At 42.9% G+C, this 23,677-nt stretch overlaps 2 protein-coding genes and 1 long non-coding RNA gene across 5 annotated transcripts in view; all 3 read left to right on the forward strand.

Moving 5' to 3' along the window:
- fblim1 (filamin binding LIM protein 1) overlaps window positions 1–299 on the forward strand; it is a 6,877-nt gene extending 6,578 nt beyond the window's left edge. The window contains exon 8 of the mRNA XM_083533753.1: window positions 1–299. This exon is cut by the window's left edge and continues 519 nt beyond it. The gene's annotated coding sequence lies outside the window, so the exon portion shown is untranslated.
- A 1,529-nt stretch (window positions 300–1,828) lies between these two features.
- LOC310721752 (msx2-interacting protein) lies at window positions 1,829–22,073 on the forward strand. 3 transcript variants are annotated; one of them, XM_083533693.1, is made up of 15 exons: window positions 1,829–2,239; window positions 3,224–5,211; window positions 8,911–9,396; window positions 9,674–9,834; window positions 9,928–10,128; window positions 10,206–10,357; window positions 10,439–10,564; window positions 10,652–10,765; window positions 11,708–11,821; window positions 11,906–12,006; window positions 12,095–19,355; window positions 19,445–19,537; window positions 19,635–19,829; window positions 19,994–20,152; window positions 21,163–22,073. In XM_083533693.1, the coding sequence occupies exons 5-15, from the start codon at window positions 10,095–10,097 to the stop codon at window positions 21,292–21,294; spliced, it is 8,481 nt and encodes a 2,826-aa protein (XP_083389819.1). In that variant the 5' UTR covers window positions 1,829–2,239; window positions 3,224–5,211; window positions 8,911–9,396; window positions 9,674–9,834; window positions 9,928–10,094; the 3' UTR covers window positions 21,295–22,073. The 3 variants fall into 3 exon arrangements, with proteins under 3 accessions (XP_083389819.1, XP_083389817.1, XP_083389818.1); XM_083533691.1 differs by having other exon boundaries at window positions 1,862–2,239; window positions 3,224–3,544; XM_083533692.1 differs by having other exon boundaries at window positions 1,862–2,239; window positions 3,224–3,544; window positions 9,677–9,834.
- LOC310721803 lies at window positions 5,811–8,511 on the forward strand. Its single transcript, XR_014532197.1, has 2 exons — window positions 5,811–8,258; window positions 8,295–8,511. It is a non-coding gene; the product is annotated as an uncharacterized lncRNA (long non-coding RNA).
- Window positions 22,074–23,677: the final 1,604 nt, after the last annotated feature.

Raw genomic sequence — 23,677 nt, forward strand, 5'->3', positions numbered from 1 at the left:
AGTTTAGCATCCCTGATGCAAACCATACAAAACAAACACATCACACGATAATCAACATTTAGGGGAAAAACGGTTCGTTGTTTTCGTTCTGAAAACTCATTTGGGAGAAAACAAAAAGCTGTTTTCTTTTCTTATTTTAAATCAATTTAACTTCAATATTAGCTTCTGTTTTAATATTTACTCTTTAATTTCCGTTTCATTTTATAGATGATGTAACAGCACATATATCAGACATGCACTCTTTGCATAATTCAGTGCACCAAAGATATTTATTCCACATTAAACACCATTTCACTGTTTTCATGTGTTGTGTGGTTCCTCAGGGATCTGGGCCTCTATTACATTTAGTTCATGTGTGTGTGTGTGTGTGTGTGTGTGTGTGTGTGTGTGTGTGTGTGTGTGTGTTCTGCTGCTAACTCTGATGCAAACCAATGTTTACGATGAAAGAAGACGTCACCTGTCCCTAATCATCTCACCTTTCTGATATCCTCATTCACCACACGCCTCTACACAGTCTTACTCAATTCTACCCCCTCATTATCCCCCTTTTTGTCCATTTCCTGTTTTAATAATAATAATAATAATAATAATAAATAAAAAAGTCAAATTAATTCACCTCTTGATCCCATGATTATGACACTACGGTTTTAAAAAGCATCAGTATTATAGAGAAGTGCAGTAGAACAGAGCGCTGCATCACACACAGGATTTCATACAGAGAGAATGAACTTCAACACTAAAGCCAATGAACACAATTCAACACGTCTCCTTTCACTGGAGCCACAACTGCACCTCCCACATACATCATCTCCAGCAGAAGCATCGATATTCACCTCATCACATCACCCCGGGGTTTCTGCCTTTCCGTACATTACGGTTTTCCTGAGGATTTGAAATAAAGGCATAGTGTGTGTTTTTGTGTAAATTTTACAGGAAAGAAAACACAAAAGTATAAACGGCTCATGAAAACTGGTTTGAACTGTTTGGGTGACCTTTCTTCACGATGTCCATCTTTTCTTGTAAATGTCGTTGTAAGTGAATCTGAACCAAATTCATTTCTTCTCCTCTGTCAGTCATTGCAGAATAAAAAAAACAGCTCTTAAATGTACATGAATATTTTTGAGTTTGTGCAGTTTCCTACAGATGTGGAGTTCTCACTAGCGTGCTCTTTGACCATAAAATCAAAGCACGTGAAAATGCAGATGTGACTGGACGCCTGCTAGAAGGCCCCAACGTGGCCAAGTTGAAATCTTATTGGTCAAAGCAGCAGCTTCATTCTCAGATGAGACGCTAAGATATGATAGAACAGAAACTATAACCTTGAATCCTTGAAGCAGAAACACTATGAAATGAAGAGAATATATTATTGGGAATAATTGAATAAATATTTACGGAGAAGATTTTATGAAAAACAGATTATATGTCTCGCCTGTCGTCGACACCACGAGCTTCAAACACCCTGGTACCGGGCCGGGGATCATTCGGCATCACGCCGCATAGCAAGAATACAATTTTAATTTAAATAATTAAATAATTTTATTTCCAATTCATTTACTTTTGTGGTTCGCAATGTATTTTATATTTAATAACAACCATTTGTTCAATTTACCGCACTTGTGTGGGTTTATTTTTCTGTTAGGCGATAAATGAATCTGATTACGTTTTATGGTGAAATGCGCCACATTTTTATTATAGATGTAATAATGAAATAATATAACACGTGTAATAATAATGTAATAATAATAATAATAATAATAATAATAATAATAGTAATAATAATAATAGTAATATGATGTGCACGAGCCCGCATTTTTTCGGTGACGTTGCCGGGAGCGCGCGGCGCGTGGCAGAAACTCGAAGCCGAGAGGCGTGCGCGCTCCCGCTGTGCCCCCTTTCCCTCCCGCTCGGTGGAGTTCACACGCCTTGCGCGCTCCCGCTCAGTCTCGGGTTCACACGCTTGCGTTGAGACGCAGCAGCCAAAAAGAAGCTTTTTTTTCTTTCCTTTTTTTTTTCTCACGGCGTTCATTTTGGAGAGGCGGATTTCCCCCCCGACGGTCCGATTCAGTCTCCATAAAAACTCCCCGATTATTTCACACACACACACCGAGAGGTGAAAGCGCTTCTTATGTGCATGAACAGGGCAGAGGACGCGCACGATGGTTCGGGAAACCAGACACCTCTGGGTGGGAAATTTACCCGAACATGTCCGGGAGGAGAAAATAGTCGAATATTTTAAACGGTGAGTTTTATATCATGAAGGTTAGTTTGCGTGGGGCCTCCGGTTCACTCGCGTCCGGGGGAAAGAACACCACCGCCGCCGCCACATACAGTCCACTTTTAACCTCACAGGATTTCACATCCCATATCTTCTCATGTTTATGGAAGTCTAAAAGAGTTCAATATTCAATTATGAGCGCAAATGACTCCGGTTTATGTAGCCGGTTAGCTTGTGGTTGACGCTGGCTAATTAGCTAGCTGGCTAGCGCGGTTATTTTTTGGATCCGAAATACGGCGTGTGTATTAATTGTTCCGGGACACCCCGCGGTTATAGCGCGTTATCCCCGTGATTTCTCCGGAAAGCACCGCTGTTTAATATCCACTTATCGCCATCGTGTCGCCTTTTGATGGCGAGGGGTTTTTGTAATAGCCTAGCTAGCTTACACTCCTCCGCTAGCATGCTAATCCTGGCTAGGCTAGTTAGCAAGCTAATCGTCTCGCCTGCTTTCTAAGAAAGTCGATATTCTGATTCTAAAATCTCTCGATTCCTTTCAGATTTGTGCTAAACGTGTACATATTTTGTTTTGGAGTAAAGAAAACTAAAGTTTATTTTGCGTCATTGAAAGTGAACACCTTCATTCTACTTGTAGAGATCAGGAGAAATGTTTTTTTTTCTCTCCAGTTTTCTTCGTTCGTGTGTGTGTGTGTGTGTGTGTGTGATCACCTCCTGCAGGTTAACAGATATGAAATTGAAAGTAGCTGAAAATGTGTGTGTGAGTTGAAGTGAGGAAGGAGGCCTGAGCATTTCCCCATGTGCTCTTGTTTATAAAAAAACATTAATAAATAATGAATTCGAATTAAATGTGCTTTTCTGTATGCAGTGTTGAGCTCAGGGGTGTGTGTGTGTGTGTGTGTATTTTAACTTGATCTGATCCACTGTTAAAGATGATGATTTAATGTCTCTGTTTCTCTCTGTCCCCTGTGTGTGTCCCCGTCTGTCCTGCAGGTATGGACGCGTGGAGAGCGTTAAAGTCCTCCGTAAGCGAGGTTCGGAAGGCGGCGTGGCGGCGTTTGTGGATTTCGTTGACATTAAAAGCGCCCAGAAGGCTCATAATGCGGTCAATAAAATGGGCGACCGAGACCTTCGCACTGACTACAACGAGCCCGGCTCGGTGCCCAGCTCGGTCCGGGGCCTGGACGACGCCCCGCAGTCTAGCAGTCACACCAGGGACGTTGCGAGTTTCTCGAGAGCCGCCGTGGGTCCCGTTTATGGGCCCCCGGTGTCTCTTCACACCAGAGAGGGACGCTATGAGCGCAGATTAGACGGGTAAGTGGACGCAGTCTCCCTTCGAACTGCAGGGGGATCGTGGTGTCAAAACAAAAACTAAATTAAACCATTTTCCAACACTTTCAGGTTTCCTTCTGGGTTTAAACAAAAAACAAACGAAAGAAATCGAAAGGCCGTTGCCTTTTTTGATTATCTAGGGATTCCTTTCTGCTGTGAGGCCCGACTTCGCTCATGGAATTAATTATCCATATCAATCTTGTTTGTCTCATTTTAAAGAGTGTGTGGATTTCTAAAGGTGTGTTGTTCAAATAATTGGGATTACTGTGTGAGCCATATCCTTCCTCCCAGCTGGATATTACCCGAGTGGAAAATATCCCGGTGAGTTTGGATATTACGATCGATTTGCGGATATCTGGTGAGTTTTGGATATTAGGCGTTCCTTTCTTCTCCTACGAGAGTGTTGGATATCACCTGTACTTCCTGGGATCACCTGTGTGGAAGTATTTCTCATGCCATTACTGGATTAAGTGCGTTCGTGATGTGGTTAGTTTTTTGTTCCTTATTTCTGTTTTGCTTTTTTTTTTTTTTTTTTCTCAACACAATAGTAGTTTCATCCAAAAATCTTCTCAAGAATCAGTTTATTTATTTATTTATTTTTTGTTTGTTTTTCCATCTTCCATCTTGGTCATTGTGCTAACTCTGTCTCTCATGGTGCTGTGGCAAAACCCTGGATGTGTATCACACCGATTTTGGATTTAGGACGAGTCGGGGGGGGGAAAGGGTTAAAAAAAAAAAAAAAAAGTGCGCCTTTCGATGGAAGAGAAGACGTGTGAAAGGTTGTCAGGAGATCTGGTGGCCTTTCGGTGGTTCGTGTGGAGCTACTCGCTAACACTGTCAGGGCTTCATTTCCCATCATTTTTCCACCCGCTAGTAACGTTAGGGCTGGAACTAAACACACGACACGGACCAAAGGAGGAGCTGGAAGATCGAAGCTCAGAAGACATCCAGATTGGATAAGTGAAGAAAACTTTTTGAACACGGATCTAACCCTATATTTATTTATTTTTTTATGTTTTTGGGATGTACGATATCGGACTTCAAGCCAAGTTTGGATTTAACTCGAACATGGATGTACCAGAGTGTGATCAAGTGGACTACAGAAGTACAGACAAAACTGAGGATTTCTATGTACTAACAAACATACTGTCCTCTAATAAAGGAATATCCCAGAGTCTGTCCAATTCCCAAAGGTTAATGGAAGCAATTTACAATCAGACTGGGATTACTGTTTGTTTTGTTTTGTCCAGCACCAGAAATCCTCTTTTTGGTGATCTGAAGAAGCCGTAGGTCTCATCCTGCCCTGAAACCGTTAATGGGATTATTTCTGATTTAGAACATGGATATCAGCTCTACCTTTTTTTACTCCACACCAAACTCCTGGATTTTTTTTATTCTCCTCACACCTGTCAGGATAATTTTTTGAATTTTTGAGAACTCTCACCCCTCGCAGCAGATTGTGTAAAGAATCACAGCCCTGTCTGGATTTTCTTCTTTCTTCTCACTGGAGGCTTTTTTTTTACGACAGCAACAAGGCGCAGTTTACCCCTTTTTCACTCACCTTTTTTTGGCCTCTCTATTTTTGGCTCACACATTTGCCCTCCTATATTGTGTTTGGAATATGTAGGTTGAATTACTGCTCTGAAAAGGTTGGTATTGCCCTGCCTCATGCACCTTCTGTGCTTTTCTTTTATCTAACCCAGATATTTGCATCTCTTTTAATTTGTTCTTTTCTCCCCATTCCCACTAATCTTACAGCTTGTACAATTGGAATAAATCATGAAAATGAGTAAATAAACACACTGCCTGGTCGCACAGAAAGACCTCACAGATTCTTTCTGAGCTGATAGTGTGTCATTAACCCGTTTTTCTTTCTTTCTTTTCGTTCTATCTTTTCTCCCTGCCTCCTGTTTGAGTTTCTGTCCTTTCTCCTGAATGTCACTTTCTTGTTGCTGATGTTTTTTTTGTTTGTTTTTTTCTCCCCACTCTTTCGTCTGGCATTGTTTTAAATAACACCACAGTTCAGTGTATTGGAGAGCATGAGGAGTGAGCAATGAAGAAGAAAACACAAACACCCACAATCAGTAGACGCAAAACTACGTTCATCTCCGTAAACCCAATCTTATAAACGTTCATCTTTCATTTATGTACATTTTACAAACCAAACGTTAGCAGCTAAATAACGATTAGTGCTTTTACAGAAACACTTTAATTCAGTCTTATTCGATTGTTATACCATATAGTTCTGTTCTGAAGATGTTCCAGTGTTCACCAGAGCGTTCACACAAACTCCATCATCTAAAGTCATTAATAAAACACACATCGCCACTCGCTCTACGTTAGAGTCAAACCGTATTGTTTCTCATTATCCCCCTGTGAGCGCCGCCATGTTGAAGCTACGATATGAAAAAACTCTGATGGAGAGCTGTGCATATATATCCTTCTTTCCTACTGGGTTCCTGGTAGCTGTAGATGTTCACCCATTTCAGCCCATTGTTTTGCAGCAGCATTAGGGGTGACCTCGAGCAGATGCAGGACAGGTCGTTATGTTTATGGTCACATCAAATCCCAGACTGCAGAAAAGATGTGTCCTCTGTGTCTAACTGACGTGTGGATGTTGGGGTTTGAGTTTTTCAGAACAAACTGATTTCCTGGTGTTTTCACACTCGACAGTCCCTGGAGTTTACACAGAGTGATGCACAAAACACCAAGTGATTGACAGTTTTGTGGGTGGAGACAGCTTTTTCTTGAGAGAAAATGGAGGGATTGTGGAACACAAAACTTGAAGTTGGTGAGCTTCAATTATATCAGAATTGAAGACCATATCAGGGTTCACTGCTGTCAGCCAAGAACAAGAATTGGGGGCTTTCATGAACAAACACAGGGAGAAAAAAATTTATAAAATCACATTCGTGGAGGGAATAAAAGAAAACCTTTGCCATGTCTTCTGCTGTCCCGTGTGGGTGAGTGTGTTGTTGATACTTGATTTGGTCTTCTAAGACTTAATCAGATCCTAATGTTTCTATAGACATTATGCAGCTCAGATCAGTCTGTTCATTCTCTTCTGGTCTCTCTGAAAATCATGTTTCAGCCTGCAGCCCATTTGCTCATGGGATGTTTTTTGTTTTGCGCACCACTCTGTGTAAACTTCAGGAGATTCTCAAACCCATCTGGTAGCACCAACCAATAACTACTATGCCATGGTTAAATTCAGAGATCAAACTTTTTTCTTCATTCTGGTGTTTGATGTGAACCTAAACTGAAGTTCTTGACCCAGATGTGCATGAGTGTATGCCTAGTGCTGCTGCAGCACAATTATTTGTGCCCTTGTTCAGGGAAGAGCATACACACGTCTGGAGATGATTTTTGGGCAAATGTGAAATCTGTGCCATTCTGTTCATCTGCCAGGACAAAGGAAAACAAATAGATTCAGATAAAGTAATGAATAGTGTGTGTGTAATAGGTTATATTTCACTTCCTGGTTTAACGTGTATAGACTCCATACACCATTAACTACAGGAACACCAGAGACTGACGAGAACGTTTTCCAGTAACAGTAGACAAAATGTAATACATTTGTGTTAAAACCACAAATTATGTTTGTTTAAATATAAAGTGATCTAATGAAGATTGTGAGGAACATCAGAGATCAGTCCGCTAGTTCAAACTGAACATAGTTTCTATCTTCATCAGTAATAAATTTACATTCATGGCATTTAGCAGACGCCATTATCCAGACCTACATACAGAAGTGCTTCGAGTCTCTTAGTGAATAAACTGAAGCTACATCAGCAACATAAATGATAATATATTGTAAATAATACACATTTTTCACATGTATAAAGCTAAAAGTTTTAGTTTCAGTTGTTATTGAATAGCTTGCAGAGACTGCTAATCTGTGAATAGACTTTTTCATGGAGATATTCATATTTATTTACAACAAAAAAGAAATTCTGAGCTGTTTCTAAGAAGCTGGTGTAGATATCCTATAAACTCTTATACAAGCTTTGTCTAGGAAGAAAACATTAGATTTTACATTCAGTTTAAAAGTTTGAGTGTATTCGTCACATTAGGAGTCTCGTAGGGTTTTGCAGACGCACACGTTCCTTTAGTTTCTATGCAACAAACACTCCACACCCCACAAGAACTGGAGAGTAAATGAGTGAAAAAGTTCTGTGAGGTACAAACTGGACATTTTCTGACTCTACCAGAAGATGGAGAACGGGAGAGATGATGTAATCAGACTCCCTCACCCCCACACTCACACATGGAGGTGGAAGTTTAATGATTTGGGGTTGTTTTAGAGCAGCGCAGATTCTGGAAAGTGAAAGGAATCCTGCATCTACATGGCTCCCCTTCCACACTTCATCACCATGCAGATCCGTCTGGACTGCGACTCATTGGAAGCGACTTCACCGTAAAACAAGACATTGAGCCGAAGCGCACGTCTGAGTTCTGTACGTGTTATTTAGAGAGTGAACGGATGTCTGGAGTGATATCTATCATAATACGACCTGCTCAGTCACCGCACCTCAATCCCACTGAACTGCTCTGGGATGAACACGAAATCTCCAGCCAGTGAAGAACATCTTTGAAGAGTTTTACAAGAGGCAAAGTGTTTTAACTGAACGTTTGGAGAAATGAAACCGTCCTGATGCTGAGTGTAAAGCTGTTCTTCATGCTGAATGAGTATAAAGTGCATCTGCATATTTATAGATTTGTTTGGTCAAAGAACATCTTCAGGTCGTGTCTACTGAGTTTGTTGCACTGAAACGCAAGAAATATGTACGTGTCTCTCAAACAACATAAAACTGGTTTTCCAGCAGTAGACATTAAACACCTCCGTCTCCTGACTGACGAGATGCTGCTATGAAATGTACTTGAGCACGTGGACTGCACGATGCTAATCTCGTAGGCTTTGGGATTGTTAGCTAAGATCCACAGAAAAACATAATCAAACTTAGTTTATTTAGAATGTATCTGCACTTAGTGTGCACAATATGGTGGAATAAATATTACTGTATGTTGTAGTGTAATAAATAAGTAATTAGCTCAAATCGAAAGAAGGCTTATAATGAGTTTAAGCGATTCAGTGATTACTCGCGTGGTCAGCTGATGTGCTTTATTTGCACAGAAACATGCTAGATGTTTTGTCCAGTGTTTGTTTTGTGCGTGTTTGAATTGATTTGTGTAGTCGTGTTAATTATGACTGGCTGTCAGGTGAAGTTTGATCCAATCATCAATGAGTGTTGCATGAATCCCTCCTACCCCCCCACCCCAAAAAAAAAGTTGTTAGTTGATGTTGAAACTTTTCTTTCCCTTCTTATATCCTTCTGTCCCTCTCACAGCGGTTCAGACAGTCGGGAACGAGCATACGAGCACAATCCATACGGACACCACGAGCGCAGTGGCACTTTCGATAGGCCGCGGCATTACAACACGGACTATTACCGAGACCGTGCCATTTTTGCCTCTGGAGTCGGGGCCAGCCCTACAGTTACTGCTATTGGCGGGGGGTTCGAGACCCCGGAATCACATTTTGAATCTCGAATCCGCGATCCTTTTACTTTATCTGGTTCCGCACGGCGAGATCCTTACCGCGATGACAGGGGGCGGCGAGTCGATCGGACTTACCATCATCGCCGGAGTCGATCTTCTCATTCCTCCCAATCGCGGCACCCTTCTCCACAAAGGACCACAGGACAGACCCCCAAAGCCTCCCATTCCCCAAAAAGAGTCCCTGTTTCTCCAGGCAGAGGTCCACGTTCACGTTCCCGAAGCAGATCATCCAGCTCCGATTCGGTCAGCAGCACCAGCAGTACCGGAAGCGGCAGGTAGGTGGATTTGTCTCCTTCCATTTATGAGTTTGGATCACTTCATCGCTTCGAAAATTTTTTTTTTAATAAAAGCGATTTGAAAGTTTCACCTTCCACTTGCTTTAGATATGGTTGGACATATAAAATTGCTGTTGGCCATTTTCTTGATGATTGTGGAATATGCTGGACGAGTGTGTTCAGTCGGGAACTTGCTCTTGTTCACTGTTATGATTTAGTCTCGTTATACTTTACAAGTGTGTTCAAAGTGGTTCTTTTGTTCTTTGTCCTCTGGCAGCAGTGACTCCAACAGCAGTTCTAGCGAGGGTTCCCGAGCTCGCTCAGTTCAGTCCGCAGCCACCCACCCACCTCCAGCTCCCCCTCCACTGTCACTAGACTGTGATGAACCACGTAGGAGTTTTGGCATCAGGGTCCAGAACCTCCCTGTTCGATCCACAGGTCTGTACCAAAAACAGTGGGCATAAAGAATGTTTTATGCTGTAATGTTGCATCAGACCTGAATTTTTATTTTTTATTTATTTTCTTCTCCAGACACAAGTTTGAAAGACGGTCTTTTCCATGAGTTTAAGAAGTATGGGAAGGTGACCTCAGTGCAGATCCATGGAGCTTCAGAGGAGAGATACGGCTTGGTGTTCTTCAGGCAGCAAGAAGACCAGGAGAAAGCTCTCAGCGTGTCCAAGGGGAAGCTGTTTTTTGGTATGATGATAGAAGTGACCGCTTGGAACGGACCTGGTGAGTGTTGTGGATCTGGGAGTGATGTGGATTTGCAGATTGGTGTTCATTTCTTACCCAGTGGTTCTTTGTAACAGAGACCGAAAGTGAGAATGAGTTCCGACCGCTGGACGGACGCATCGACGAGTTTCATCCAAAAGCAACCAGAACCTTGTTTATTGGAAATTTGGAGAAAACGACTAATTACCAGCAGTTGCTTGATGTATTTCAGCGTTTTGGAGAGATTGTGGTAGGTGTTTGAGTTGAAGCCCTGCTCCTCCCTGTATTGACCTGTACCTCACCTCAAATGTATTTACTTTTGTTTTATCAGGATATCGATATTAAAAGGGTTAACGGAGTCCCGCAGTATGCCTTTGTGCAGTACTCTGATATCGCCAGTGTATGTAAAGCTATTAAGAAAATGGATGGAGAATACCTCGGTGCCAACAGACTCAAGGTATTTGTCTAGCTACTCTGGTTTAAAAAAATAAATAAAAATCTTATCAGATGGATTCACTTTTGAGACTTTTCTGTTGTTTTGCAGCTTGGTTTTGGGAAGAGTATGCCTACGACGTGTGTATGGTTAGACGGTCTGTCCTCCAACATCACAGAACAGTACATTACACGGCACTTCTGTCGCTATGGACACGTGGTGAAGGTAGTCATTACATGCCTGGTGTGCATACAGTTGTGTTGGGATTGTATTTGGGTTTCTGCGCGTTTTGGAAAAATGTGAAAAAGTATGGAAATTGATTAGAGTGATTTCCAGGACTGGATTAGTATTGCAGGGAAAGAACACTGAGTATTATTAAACATCAGGGTTTACATCCTATTGCCCTTTTCGGTTTTGTATAATATAAAATTAAGAATTTTAAGAAATATTTTTTTATAAAACCAAAAGCTACATCTACACTAATCCGGATACATTTTCGTCTTAAAACGCTCTGTGTCCACACTTTCGTTTTCGATCATTTCCCAAAAGTTCTCATCCACACTGAAACGTCTGAAAATAATTGCGTCCCTGTTGCACACTAGCAAAACGTGAAATCTCGTCATTTCCACCTGATGTTTGTATTCCTTTTCGGGCTCTTTAAAACGTCCCTGGAGTGACTAAAAATGCGTCATCGTTTTTCGACAGCCTTTTTACACACTGTCCACACAGCGACACGAAAAACGACTTTTTCGATTGTATCGACTTTGGAGAGCATTTTGAAAAAGCTACGTTTTCATTGACTGAAAACGGCGTCTCGGTGTGGACTTCTGTTGCTGTAAGATTGAAGGTTTACAGGTGAAAAATGTAATTTATAAATGATTAACTTTGCACTGTTAGAATTGCTTTAATCAAATGCTGTGCATTGAATGTGGTTTGGTGTTAGTTTCTATAAGCTACACTAGCTACAAACATCTGGCGGTTATTTGGTAATATAATAGCAAACATCAAAGATTGTAGCATAACTCGTGTTATAGAGAGAATTTTAAAAATCATTATTTGAGATAAATATGGTCTTAAAAGGGAAAGTCTGCATATTTGAGTATGGAAATGTGAAATGAAAAATGTGAAGGAAGCCTGTAGTGTTGCTTACTTATGGTATTTTTGCAGGTTGTGTTCGACAGGTTGAAAGGGATGGCCCTGATTCTGTACAACAACACGGATTTTGCCCAAACAGCCGTAAGAGAGACCAAAGGATGGAAGCTTGGCGGTAACAAAATGAAGGTAGCGATATTAGCTTGTTTGCCTCTGATGGAAATGTATTGGTAGTTGTACATGTTGCTTCAGGTATGTGTTTGTCTCCTGCAGGTTGATTTTGCTAGTCAGGAGAGTCAAGTGGCATTTTATCGCTCTATGCAGGCATCAGGGCAGGATATGCGTGACTTCTATGAAATCCCTGCTGACAGAAGGTAACTGCTTGATTTCCTTTGAACCCCATTTATTATCTATGCTTTAAATGTGACATTTTATTCACTTTCCCATCATCCTTGTTGTCAGGGACGAACGAAGACCTTCGTATCATGAATTCTCAGCAGAGAGGGCATACTATGAGAACGTCCGGGCACCAGGGATCTATCCCGAAGACCCCAGGCGGGACTATCCTGCTCGGAGTCGTGAGCGTTACCCCGAACTAGACCATTACCAAGGTGAACATTATGACCCACGCTATCACGAAGACCCTCGTGAATACCGAGATTACAGAGACCCCTTCGAACAGGATATAAGAAAGTATAGCTACATCCAGCGGGAACGTGAGCGAGAACGGGAACGCTTTGAGGCTGACCGTAGCAGGTGGAGCCCGTCTCATCCACGCAGGCCCATAACCCCTACTGCCTCTCCTTCACCGTCTGAACGCATCTCCAGGGAAGCGGAGCGACGCGTGTACAGGCACTCTTCTGAGAGAAGTGGGAGCTGTAGCTCCTTATCTCCTACGCCTCAGTTTGAAAAGGCAGAGGAGTCTCCGGTGGATTTTAAACCAGAGAGTCTGGAGAGAGAAGTGGAGCAGACTGAGGCTGAACGCTTAAGTGCGGCGGAAAAGAGCAAACGCGGAAGACGCAAAGAGAAAGCAGACCGAGAGAAAGGCGAGAAAGCAAAATCGAGAAGGGGAAAAGTACAGTCACCTAGCATACCTTATACGGAAGCGGACAGGGAGCCCAGCCTGGATTCAAATTCTGGAAAAACTAAAGGTTCCGATGTTGAGGGTTCAGAGAGACAGAGGCACAAAGTGGAAGGTGAACCTTCCCCTTCTGATCTTATATCTCGTTTGGAGTCGCAAAAAGAGAAGCTCGACGTCGCTAAAGTTGAGTCTGCGGATAGAGATAACAAAGGCCGATCAAAGAAACACCTCAAATCAGAACTTGGAACCGAAGGGAAAGATTCCCTTTTGGATTCTGACAGGCTCGCGGCACGAAAAAGGCGCTTTGGAGATCCTGGGAGCAAAGCCAGTAAACAAAAGAGAGGTCGCCTTGAGGATGAACAGAACGCGGCGGTCAATCAACCCGCAGATTCCGGGGCGTCTAATTTAAAGGAAGGGGAAAGCGACGTGAAAACAGAAAAAGATGCACATAAAAGAGAGCATTCTAAATCCAAATCGGAGAGGATGACGCCTCATTTTAGGGAAGAGTTAGATCACCGATCTGATTCCCAAAACTCATCTGGACGACAAGAAGAGCATTCCGATACGAACATGGAGACTTCTGACTCGAAATCTCAGTCTGGACCAAGCGTTCCAAGGCGATTTTCAAACGATGGAACACCAGAGAAAGACACCAAAGGAAGGGAAGAGTATTTGGATATAGATCTTTCTCAGAGTTATCGAAAGCAAATGGAACAGAACCGAAGACTTCGCCAACAGCTTCAAGAGTCTGATAAACCGGGAAAAACTGACGCTCCTCAGTGTGTTGACGCAGAAGATTTAGAACACCGTAGCTTGGTGCATGAGGTCGGCAAGCCACCGCAGGATGTCACTGATAACTCTCCTCCAAGCAAGAGCAAGAAACAGGATCACTTGGACGTGGAAGTTGGCACCAAAAAAGAACGAGTGTATCGGATATTCCGGCCAAAGAGCGACGAGTCGGAGTGGAGTGCAAACTCTCCCCATTTCAATGCCTCTCAACATGGCGAGGAAGAATATACAGATGTTTCCCAACTAGTTAATGCGAAAGAAGTAAAAGAACAACCTAAACAAGAAGACAGTTCTCACCAGGACATGGAGCTAACGGTTAAACGTGTCCACACTTCACAGGTCCCTAAGCTAAGCACATCTCTTCATGATGAGCAGAAACGTTGGGAAAGTCGCCTGAAGCAGGACTTGTTGCCTGATTTTTCAAGGAGCTCAGAAAAAAGACGCCTCACTCATTCCTATTTGGAATATAGACTCTGGCCCGATTTAGAGCCTGGTGAGGTGCGCTCTGATTCTGAAGAAGATCGAGAACACAAACCAAACTCTCCCATGCCCTCAACCTCAATGTCTTTTCCTGAAAGGCATCGCGGAGACAGGTTATCGGAATCCAAACTGACCGGCTCGCTGGAGAGGAACAAGTTTTGTTCATTTGCACTTGACCAGACCATTACACCAGACACTAAAGCGCTGCTGGAACGCGCAAAATCTTTATCCTCCTCAAGGGAAGACAACTGGTCTTTTCTGGACAGCGATTCTCATTTTGCCAGTTTCAGAAGCAGAAAAGATACAGAAAAGGTAGAGTCAACTCCGCGACCAACTCCTTCCTGGTACATGAAGAAGAAGAAAATACGAAGCGAGTCTGAGGATAAACTAGATGACCGTAAAGAAGATCCTAAACCAGAAGAACAAGAACGGCGCGAGCTCTTTGCCTCTCGCTTTTTTCACAGTTCAATCTTTGAGCAAGACTCGAGGCGTCTCCAGCACCTTGAAAGAAAGCATGAAGACCCTGAACATGGTATGTGCTATCCAGGTAACCAGCAAGGCCAAATTGAGGGTCAGCCTGATTCTGAGCCAGTGGTCCTCTTCCATGACCGCTTTTTGGAGTTGACAAGACTGCAGCAACAGAAGAGGGGGAAGGAGCAGTCTCAACCAGAGTCTAAGAAAGAGGAAGGTGTTGATGTCAGTGATAAAACCCAGGAGGAAGTGCATTGTGGTGCTGTTGAACCTGTTGAAATTAAGACAGCTGAGATTAAACCAGTCAGCCCTGTACAAGCCCCTCAGTCAAGCCCTGTGCTAATCCTGCCATCCTTTCCTGTTCAAGAAACCCAGAAATCGCCACCTAGTGTAACAACTAAGGAGATGTCACCACAGCCTGAAGTTTGTAATGTCGACGCACCTTCTCCTAAACTTTCAGTGAAAGAGGAGGAAAACCAATCTGAACAGCCGATGAGCTCAGTGACTTTTCCACTGCAACAAGAACCTTCTGACTTAAATCGATCAGAATCCCAAGACTCAAAGCTTTTAATGAATGAAATCAAAACAAGTTCTACTGAAGAGCTGGAACTGACTAGTGACAGGGATGTTGAGCAGCGCTCAAGTAGCGAGAGACCGACTAATGACACTCAAGTAAGCTATGAACCCAAATCTGAACCACATACTAAGATCCCTGAATTACAGAATTCTCCCTCTCCTATGGTTATAGATGAGGGTGAAGTTAGAGTAGAGAAACCAGAGCCTGTAGCCGTAGAAGTTGAACCTCCAGCCAAAGAAACTGAGTCAAAAGGTGCAGAGAGTTATACAGTGGATGAACCGATCTCTCCACCTCCAAGGTCCAGAAACAAGAAGGGCAAAGCCTCACCTACAACACCAGTAGCCCCTATGACCCCATCAAACATACCAGACAAACAAAGTACTCGCAAAAGTGAACGCATCGATAGAGAAAAACTTAAACGTTCCTCTTCTCCAAGAGTGGACTCCTCAAAAGCAAATTTCGATGGCAAGTCGACTGGCAAGTCGCCCATCCATAGTCCTGACACCGAACAAAGTGTTGAACAGAACACCCCCCTTGTGAGAGCAAGACGTCGAAATGTGCGTTCTGTTTATGCCACCCCAGTAGATGATGAATCTACACAACAAACTGGCAAGGATGTGGACTCACCACGAGGCGGACGCAAGCGTGGTGTAGACAAAGATGCAGGCCAACAGCAATCAGAACCAGACAGTCGTCGGCGCGGGCGTCCTCCGAAGAATCGGCGTCAAGGAGAGGATTTTTCAGCCGGGAAGAGTGAACGCTCAAAATTACCTGAGGCTAAGGAGTTTGAAATTGGTGAAACCGCAAACAGTGAAACGGTCAAAGTAGGCAAAGGTAAACATTCTCCTTACATAAACAAAGCTGCGAATCAAGGTACCGGGTCTGGTTTAGCGAAAAAAGGAGAAAAAACTGATAGGATGTCTGGTGCTATAAATCCTGCTGAGATGGACGTGGATTCTCAGGATGGCAGTGGCCAACATGATGGCGGTCCTTCAGCAAACGAGAAAAATGAGGAGCATAAACCACAAAGCATTTTAGAAATGAAACAAGAAAGGATCTCTCAAACAGAAAGCACTACTGCAAGCCAAAATAAACTTGGGGAGTCTGTTCAGGAGCAGTCGTCTCTGGACAAAAGCATGAAAGCAAAAACTGCTCGGATAACCTGTAGTTCAAAGCTGATGACTGAGGATAAATCTCTCGTTCTCAAAAACCTCACAATCAGGCTTGACATGACCGAGGTAAAGGCGATGCTGCAAACCGGCGAGGATGAATCTGGGCATGACGACTGTCCGAAAAAGGTTGTGCCAGGTACATCGCCCAAAGAGCAAATCCCAGAGTCTAGATTGGAGAATGAGATTTTAGTGGAAGATGGCAATATTAAAGAGTCTGCAACACCACCACTCCAGGTCAAGGATCCCCATGAAGCATTGTTATCCCACCAGATGGAACTAGAACAAGCTGTGGAGAACATTGCCAAGCTCACGGAAGAACCTGTTCCTCTTCAGTTCAAAAACTCAACCGAGTCTCAAGCCCCGTTATCTGAACTTGTAGAGGGGCGTGAGGAAGACAAGCCTGCTAATCCTGCTAGTGAAACGGAACTTGCTGCCGCTATCGATTCCATTACATCTGAAGACCTGTCATGTGGCTTGCCGCAAGACCAAGTCATGAGCACTGTGGTAGACCCAGACTCGGATATTCAAACTCTAGTCCCAGATGCCAAAGTTGTTGAAGGCAGCAATTCGGCCACTGTCCAAGAGGACACTTCAAACATGGGGACACCAAGAAAAGCAGGTAAAGGAAGACCAAAAGCCCAGAAAAGAGCCAAAGGCCAAAAGGCTGCTGCCAACAAAAAGGAAGCTATCAAAGAAATGGTAGTGGAACCTGAGGGTCTTTCAATCAAGTCTTCAGAATCCATGTCTGCAGTGGCATCTGCAGCTGCAGAGATTCCCCCCGCAGCTGCGGCTCCTGTTATTGCCCCCGTATCAAAGCAAGATAGCAGTGTAACTGCCATCATCCCTGAAGTTCCCAAAGTGATTGAGAGTGCTCTTAAAGAGCAGCCCGACTTGCCAAAATCGTCTAATCCAGCAGCAAGCAAAAGCCCAACATCACTCAGGCCTAATCCTTATGAGTGTACGTCTCCCTCGATTTCTCCAAGTATTTGTCTCAAACCTTCACATCCAAGTAGACTTTCGGTTTCTCCAACAGACCGATTAAATCAGGCTAAAGAGACGGCAGTAGTGTCTCCTTCGGCCACTCCCGCGGCCGCGTTAGAGAACCCAACCTTGCTGTCCGATTCCTTTGCTCATGATAAGAACACAAGCGACCTGCGAAAAATTCTCGCAAAACCGAGGGGTATTCCGATTTCAGAGGTCAGTGCCCCATCTGCAAGCATGCATTCGAGGGAGAGCGATGTCAATAGTGCGCCACATGAAACCAGGCAATCTTCTATTCCAGCTCAGTTAGTAGTTCGGCAGCCAACTTCGTTACCGTCTTCGGAGACTAAGCAAGTCTTTAACGAGAAGTCTGTGATTTCTGTGATTGCCTCCACTGCTACTTCGGTCATCAGTCGAGTTTGCAACCCCCCTGAATCTGAAGAGAAACCCAGTCTTTCGATAACTAACCCGTTTGTGGATAATCAGCCCCCGAAACAGATGTACCAGACCAGCATCGGGGAGGTAAGCCCTTACCACGGGCCACCTGTCGGAGAGGAGGGTGGAAATGCAGGTCGCTTTATAGTGGAGAGCACATCCCTGAGTACAGGCCCCACTGCTGGTCTCAGGGTCAACACCTCTGAGGGTGTTGTGGTGCTGAGTCATTCTGGACAGAAGATTGAGGGACGTCAACGAATTAGTGCCAAAATCAGTCAGATTCCACCACCTAGTGCAGTGGACATTGAATCTCAGCAGCTGGTAACGATGCCGCAGATCAAACAGGAACATTATATTGGATCCCAAAGAGATGTGCCGAAGGGTCCTGTACCTCCGACGGATCACGGTCATTCCCTCAAGTCACAGACAAATGTTTCTATTAAGCACGAATCCGGACAGGACAAATTAGACCCGTACCCTCCGGGGCAAAGCGGGGTGGTAAAAAGATTACAGCAGACACCTGGTCCGTCCCAAGTAATGAGTTTCCATCACTCGGAATACGCAATGCTGATGAAGCATTCAAAGAAAGCAGAAGGAAGCGAACCTATTAATGTGGAAAATGTGAAATCTCCCTGGGTCTCTACTATAAGTCCTGCTATAAGCCCTCACCTTCCCTCTACAGGAGGCAATCATGTCGCGTTCATACCAGGCACGCCTACTGATCGAGCCCCTTCACACATTCAAAGCAAACAGGAACCCCACTCACCACGGAAATCTGGACACCCCCTCACTTCATTTTCCAAAGTGTCTTCTCCCATTGGCTCGTCGTCTCCTAAAGGCGTGTCCATGGTCTTGCCAACTGGTTTACCTGCGATGTCTCAGTATGTCCCCAGTGTTCATCACTCGGAACAGTCCGTCATCATGCCTCCTCATAGCACGCATGGCAGTCTGGGAAGAATGTCACCTCACTGTGTGGGCCAGGCCATTTCCATGGGTCATCTATCTCAGGGTGATGTTAGAGTCAACACACCTCCACTAGCGGTCATGAACTATGGAATTCACAATGAAGGCATTGCTTCGTCTTGGCCGCCCGGTCAGCAGCGCCCCACGTCTCCACAGGCTGTGGGGAACAGAGAAATGGTTCTCAAAGTCAACCCAGCCAGTGCAAGAGGTCATGAAGCAAGTGAGGAGGAGGCGGCAAGGCGCTTTCATCAAGCTCTCGCAAGACCACCGGCGACTCAACTCAAACCAGAGTCTTTACCAGCAGAGTACCGTGGCTCTCTTCACAGCGGACTGCCATTGGAGAGGTTTAACATGCAAACAAGAGACATGCGGATGCTTATATACCACCCGCAGGTGGAGCGTCCTGCTGCTGAGCTGCATCAGGGGCATATAGCGGAAGCCGTCCCTCCCACCTCGACCCAGACCAACATTACGCCGTCGCTTTCACCTCGGGCACATCTTTTACAGAAAAGTGTTTCTGACAAAGATTCCCTGAAGCAGTCCGAAATCAAGAGGGCCACCCCACCCCCTGGGAAAGATGGAATGCTGGGAATACGTGGTCCCTTGTCTGCCATGCCTTCTCCTAAGCGAGTGCCGCTGATCACCTCTGGAACCGTGCCAACGTTTTCAGAGTATTCAACTATGTACACCAACCTGCGGACGGTTCACTCACAGTTTCCTGAAAATTCACCTCTGGCAATCAGCCAACCTCCTCGCAACATCACGCCATCACAGGCAAGTTTAATCCTTGTGCTAAAAAAAAAGTTACATTTAAAAAATTTTTTAGATTGATGCAAATTGTTTTTTTTTTATGTCTAATAAAGGGTGCTCAAGAATCCGAGCACAACCAAGCTCAGACCGAGAGTCAAGTGGAGCATGTTGGACACCAGCAAATCAACATGGTACAGCTTCTCACGGTAAGCAGTGAAGACGGCCTCTTACAGCATGGGAGAATGATTTGACTGCTTATGTTGAGGTGGAAAGTTCTGATGCACGTGTGTTTGTCTTGAACAGCGGTATCCTATCGTGTGGCAAGGCCTGCTGGCGTTGAAAAATGAAACTGCTGCTGTCCAGTTGCATTTTGTGTGCGGAAACAAGTCTCTCGGCCTGCGCTCACTTCCCGTGCCGGAGACTGGACCTCCTCTGCGTATCGTCCAGAGAATGAGATTAGAAACGCAACAGCTTGAAGGAGTCGCTCGCAGAATGACCGTAAGTCTCACATATGATTTTTACTCTTTAAGCTTAAAATAAATGAATGAGCTTTTTAATAGAATTTTTGGTGAATGTTATGTGGGAAAATTATTATTATTATAATTATTATTATTATTTTTTTTTTTAAACCGTGACACTTTTTCCCCCCTTTTTGCTTGCAGGGTGAGAGTGAATTCTGCCTCCTGCTCGCCATGCCCTGCGGTCTAAATCAGGAAGACGTCGTGACTCAGACACAAGTGCTTAAATCGGCCTTTATTAATTACCTGAAGGCCAAACTGGCAGCAGGAATCATCAATGTCCCCAATCCTGGCTCCAATCAGGTGTGCACCTCGGGATCGTACCTTAAATATAAAAAACTAGAGCATTAGCTAGTCTAGATTTTAATGTATTGCATTTTTATCATTTGTTTCTTTGTGTGAATCTTCAGAAGACACGGTGTTTCTGCAACGCTGCCATTTGGCTCCGTTTTACAGCTAACGTAAATTAAAATGGCTGCGGCTCAAAGCGCAATAGGGTTTAAATGCGTATATTGAGTGTCAAATCACTTTTTACTAAAGTTCACTTTATATTAGGGGTATATTTGTGCTTCGGTATGAACGTGACTACCGGCGTTATGCTATGATGTGGATTTTTCTATACCGTAAACACCATTACATATTCATGAATTAAAAATTTGGTACAATTTACAAATTGTAACACTGCTAAGGACAATACAGTGTCGAGGCTGAATGTTTACGTTTTTGTCCTCTTTTGTGTCCAACGTCTTACTACACAATAGAGCACAAACCTCCTACTCAAACACACAACAGCAACAAGCAAGTGCTCACAGGCAACGGCTCTCTGAACTGCACTGCACTCGCGAGATTTAACAATGAAAAAGAAGGTGGTTGTCTCCTCTGTGGTACACTACAGCTTACACCCAATGTCAGGAATGGGTTTACAATGAAATCAGTAACGCAGTATTTTTCTAGTTATATACGTTTACAAGACATATTTTGGCTGGAATTTAACTGTGGCATTTAAAGGTGTTTCCAAATTAAATAAAATTTTTCATTTCTATATAATGTCGATCGTCTGGAAAATTTCATGATTATACATTTTTAGCTCGTATCGACTGACCCCTACTTAAAATACCCCTACTTAAAATATTTAGCATCATCCTCATCGCTCACTCCGATTCAGATGAATTTGTTGTGTAAAAGTGCTTAAAGTCAAGTCACGTTTATTTCTATAGCTCTTTTCACAACAGACATTGTCTCAAAGCAGCACGTATTTATTTTTCCAAGTGTGTGACCCTCATGTTTTTGTTTTTTCTAATCCTCTCTTTCAGCCCGCCTACGTGCTGCAGATCTTCCCTCCGTGCGAGTTCTCGGAGTCTCACCTTTCACGCCTTGCTCCCGACCTCATCAACCAGATCTCCAGCATTTCACCTCACCTCATGATCGTCATCACGTCTGTGTGATCCTGCGACTCGTACCGACCTAGATGTCACGGACACGTTCTGCTTCAGATGGAGCTCAGGAGAAAGCGGCGGTGTTGAGGGAATCCTCCTTACATATCAGTGTGTTCAGCACCACTCCACATCATTATCACCCATGTCACATTTCTCTGCTGTATTTCTATTTATTTGGTGAATTTTCTTTTTGGGAAATCAGGATATTTTTCATTTCTTTTTTTTTTTTTCTGAAGAGCGAGGGGGGGGAAAGACAAGTAACAAAAAATGGAGTTTCTTTTTTTTTTTTAAGCTGAATAATGCAGAGTGATGTAACAGACTAATGTGTTTTTTTAAACAATCCTGCACAGCGTTTATGGATCAGGAGAAATAACCCACCCGGGAATGTACATTTCAGAGGATCGACTCAGCAGCCTTCTTTCTCTCACTTTTTTTTTTGGTCACTCACTTTGCTAATCCATGTTAGCGTAGCCTCGAACGCCGGCTCTCGGAGTCTTGATTGTGGGACTGTAAATATTTTAAATATTTAAAAAAAAAAAGAAGAAAACTCGGCGGATAAACGGCTAAAACCCATAGGAGAGCTGCCCCTTTTTATTTTTCAACGTTGGAAGCGACTCCAGGAATCCTGAGGAGGAGGAGATGAGCGGATAAAGAACATGGACGTAATAATGTTTGTGATGTAAATATTTAAGACTTCTGGGCTGGCAGCTCTCGATGGTTTGTTTTGCGGGCACTTCGATTTTTTTTTTTCTTACTGAAATAAAAAACCCAAAAAAAAAACAGAAAAACTTGAATATAACAGTCATACTCTCTCTCTCTCTCTCTCTCTCTCTCTCTCTCTCTCTCTCTCTCTCTCTCTCTCTCTCTCTCTCTCTCTCTCTCTCTCTCTCTCTCTCTCTCTCTCTCTCTCTCTCTCTCTCTCTCTCTCTCTCTCTCTCTCTCTCTCTCTCTCTCTCTCTCTCTCTCTCTCTCTCTCTCTCTCTCTCTCTCTCTGTTCATTGATCTTGAGATCATGAGAATCATTTTGTGTAAAAAATAAATGTCCCTAAACAAATTTGAACATGGTCAGAAAACCCTTTTTTAGCTTTATATATTTTTCAAACGCATTAAAATCTGAATTCACTCGTAATCTTACTGAATTTTAAAGTTTTCATATTTTGTACATTTTATAGAGATCCCAAAAATATTAGCACCCACCACGTTCATTCAAACGGTCTGTGATCATAATTAGAGGTCAACTGAAAGTGGATTTTACTGATCGCGAGGTCGGATCGTGCCGATAACCGATTAATTGTTCTTTTTTTTTTAATCCAGAATCCAATTTAAAATCTAACACTTCATGTAAAATAGTACTGAACTTGATTTTCATGATTCAGTAGGTTTTTTTTTTTTTTAAATGTGCTAAAAAATAAATATGAATGCTGATAAATGTAAATTTTAGAGCTGCCAAGCAATTAAAATATTTAATTGTGATTAATCAGATTTTCATTAGTTAACTCCTGATTAATCACACATTTTTCCCTGTTCTAAATGATGCACCTTAAATGATTACGTTTCAAGTTTTTAATACTCTAATCAACATGATCATGGACAATTATTAATGCTTTATGCAAATGTTTGTTTATTAGTGAAACCAAACTCAACATAGAGCATGAAGACCAAAAATTCTTGTAATTATGGTGTTTACAATTACGTAATTTAAAAATAAAATCAAGACACCAAAAGGAACTTTTGCTATGTTTCCACACGGACGGTTTTAATTGCCGGATGTGTGTGTCATGGCGGATTTTGATGCTGATTGCACATCAGTAAAACAAATGTTTGGTGAAAAAAAATAATTTTGTCGGGGTTTTTTTTTTTTTCCTCTGAGTAAAGAAAGGAAATTGTGAATAAATTGAAAATAATTTTTTTTATACAAATGTATTTTTTTTATAAAAACAGAAATGCATGCTGCATTAATAACATTTGTGCTGTTAATAATGCGTTAAAACAATTTTAACACGTTCGTTTTGACAGCCGTAGTAATTATATAAATTATAAACATATGTATAACAGCAGACTGAAAGTCAGAAAATCAGTATTGATTTTTGCCCATAGTTCCAGCGATCAACTATCGGTGCCTTGACCTCTAATCATGATCCAAAACTGTTGGGAAGGTCATCAGGACAAACAGGCCTGATGTTCTTCAAACATCCTGAACAGAACCAATTTCCTGGCACCTGTGGAGCAACCTGAGTTTGTACATGTTCTTTCTTCCCGTTCTGTCCAAAAGATACCGTAAGTATAAGAAGAGCTCTGATAATCACCACAGTCGTGGAAATGTTAATACTGTAAAAGCTGTGAAGTCGTGGTCAAATCTTTTCTAGATTTTTTTGACTGATTAGTTAATGGT

The sequence above is a fragment of the Silurus aristotelis genome (assembly GCF_946808225.1).
Source record: "Silurus aristotelis genome assembly, chromosome: 28".
Taxonomy (NCBI): Eukaryota; Metazoa; Chordata; class Actinopteri; order Siluriformes; family Siluridae; genus Silurus; species Silurus aristotelis.

Bases quoted from the DNA above. Each gene is read 5' to 3' on its own strand.
- LOC310721752 (XM_083533691.1), top strand. From the start codon at position 2,157: ATGGTTCGGGAAACCAGACACCTCTGGGTGGGAAATTTACCCGAACAT. The intron at 10,565-10,651 runs GTATTTGTCTAG...GTTGTTTTGCAG, and splicing joins TCGGTGCCAACAGACTCAAG to CTTGGTTTTGGGAAGAGTAT. The intron at 12,007-12,094 runs GTAACTGCTTGA...CCTTGTTGTCAG, and splicing joins GAAATCCCTGCTGACAGAAG to GGACGAACGAAGACCTTCGT.